Source organism: Orycteropus afer, unplaced genomic scaffold, assembly GCF_000298275.1.
Source record: "Orycteropus afer afer isolate SDZICR_OR568_19922 unplaced genomic scaffold, OryAfe1.0 scaffold00074, whole genome shotgun sequence".
Lineage (NCBI taxonomy): Eukaryota > Metazoa > Chordata > Mammalia > Tubulidentata > Orycteropodidae > Orycteropus > Orycteropus afer.
The window spans coordinates 6,970,007-6,971,884 of NW_006921661.1; the positions used below are offsets into that span (position 1 = coordinate 6,970,007).

Below are 1,878 nucleotides of genomic sequence, written 5' to 3' on the forward strand. Positions count from 1 at the left end.
GTCACTCCTCGGATGGAAGGTTGGGCAATCTACTTCCGTAGTGATACCGCCTGGGGAAGCCAAGGAGTGGGTAGCTATGAGTCGGATCCAGCTCCATGGCAGTGAGTTTTTGTTGTTGTTGTTTGTTTTGGAAATTTGGAACAACTCTGCTGGGCCATCCCAGGCTCAGAGCGCTCCTTTCGGTTATAGCAGCCCAGCTCTTACCCACTGCGCTACGATGGCTCCTTACAGAACACACTTAAGCACTAAATACTGGTTGTTGAAATGAATGTATGGATAAGCCGAACCTGTGCTGGATGCTGGGGTCACAAAACCTCCCAGCACCCTGCAACTTGCCCTTAAAACGGCGGATCGCGAGTGTCCCTGAGTCCCCGCCCCTCCCGGCACGCCCCTAGGTCAAGGCAGGGGGCGGAGCGCTGAGGAGGCCACAGCTGCATAATGAGACTACCAGCGGTACGGCTCTTGCAGCTGGGCCGGGTGCCATATGCCGAAGTTCTGGAGCTGCAAGAGTACTGGCTGAAGCGGCTGCAAGCAGAGCCAGACACCAAGGCCCGACCAGGGGATGAAGCGGGCGCGCTACTTCTCAGCGAGCCCGCAGGTCCTGTGTATACAGCTGGGCTGCGCGGCGGCCTGACGCCTGAGGAGGCAGCGCAGTTGCGGGCGTTGGGCGCCGAGGTGCGCGCCACCGGCCGCGGCGGCCTTGCCACTTTCCACGGCCCGGGCCAACTGCTCTGCCACCCCGTGCTCGATTTGCGGCGCTTCGGCCTGCGCCTGCGCACTCACGTGTCGGCACTGGAGGCGTGCGCTGTGCGCCTGTGCGAGCTCCAGGGCCTGCCGACTGCGCGCGCGAGACCTCCGCCCTACACTGGGGTCTGGCTGGGTGAACTCAAGATATGCGCGATCGGTGAGCGCCAGTGGGTGGGGCTGAGCTGGGTCAAGGACTAGGAGCGGGGGCGGGCGTGCTGGACCAATGGAGGCTGAGGGCAGAGCTCGGGCTGCAAGGAGGTGTTACTGGCGCGCGCTTTGAATCAGAGCTGGTTTCATTTAAGAGTTTTTAGGACTCTAAATAGATATATATAGGCTTTCAGAGCACATTTAGTCCAACACTCATTTGTACAGATGAAGAGTTATAGAAGTGACTTGCCAGGAAATATCCCATGAATCAATGTCAGAATAAGTGTGCTTAGCAGTTTTTATACTTATTTTTTTAAGCAACACAGACTTGGTGTTAAAGGACATTTCCTAGAAACCCTGTTATACATAATAAGTGCAGCTGCACCTTCCACTTTCTCCCCTTCCCAAATCTGCACAACTCTTCGGGTTCTCCAGCAACAAAGTTGAAAAACCAGTGATCCACTCCAGTCCTCTCGTTGAACTGAGGAGGATCCTGAAGCCAGGGAAGGGGAGGGCATCTGTTCTAAGATCCTTTTGCTTCCCTTGCAGGAGTCCGCTGTGGGAAGCACATCACATCACACGGGCTGGCTCTGAACTGCTGTACGGACCTGACGTGGTTTGACCGCATTGTCCCCTGTGGGCTGGTGGGGACAGGTGTTACTTCCTTAAGTAAGGAGCTCCAGAGATATGTCACTGTGGATGAAGTAATGCCACTTTTCCTTGAGGCCTTTAAGGAAACCTACAAGTGCACACTGACTTTAGAGGACTGCCTCAACTGAAGGTTGCTTCCACAGCTGGAATGGCCCTACCTTGGAAAGAAACTGAACCATTGTTTCCATCTGTATTCAAGTTTATTTAATCTATTCCTCACCTATCCCAGAGATCCTAGGTGTATATAAAAAGCATCACACAGTATAAATATAAGGGATTGTTGTTACTATTGACACCAGTTTCTCAGTTTAGAGAAACTTACATGTCATTTCT

The 1,878-nt window shown here is 53.6% G+C and overlaps 1 protein-coding gene across 1 annotated transcript; it reads left to right on the forward strand.

The window, feature by feature from the left end:
* Nucleotides 1-438: 438 nt before the first annotated feature.
* LIPT2 (lipoyl(octanoyl) transferase 2) lies at nucleotides 439-1,673 on the forward strand. Its single transcript, XM_007941037.1, has 2 exons — nucleotides 439-904; nucleotides 1,444-1,673. Exons 1-2 carry the CDS (start codon nucleotides 439-441, stop codon nucleotides 1,671-1,673), a joined length of 696 nt encoding a protein of 231 aa, XP_007939228.1.
* Nucleotides 1,674-1,878: the final 205 nt, after the last annotated feature.

Coding starts and splice junctions, on each gene's coding strand:
- LIPT2 (XM_007941037.1), top strand. CDS start 439: ATGAGACTACCAGCGGTACGGCTCTTGCAGCTGGGCCGGGTGCCATAT. Junction 905..1,443: donor ACTCAAGATATGCGCGATCG/GTGAGCGCCAGT, acceptor CTTCCCTTGCAG/GAGTCCGCTGTGGGAAGCAC.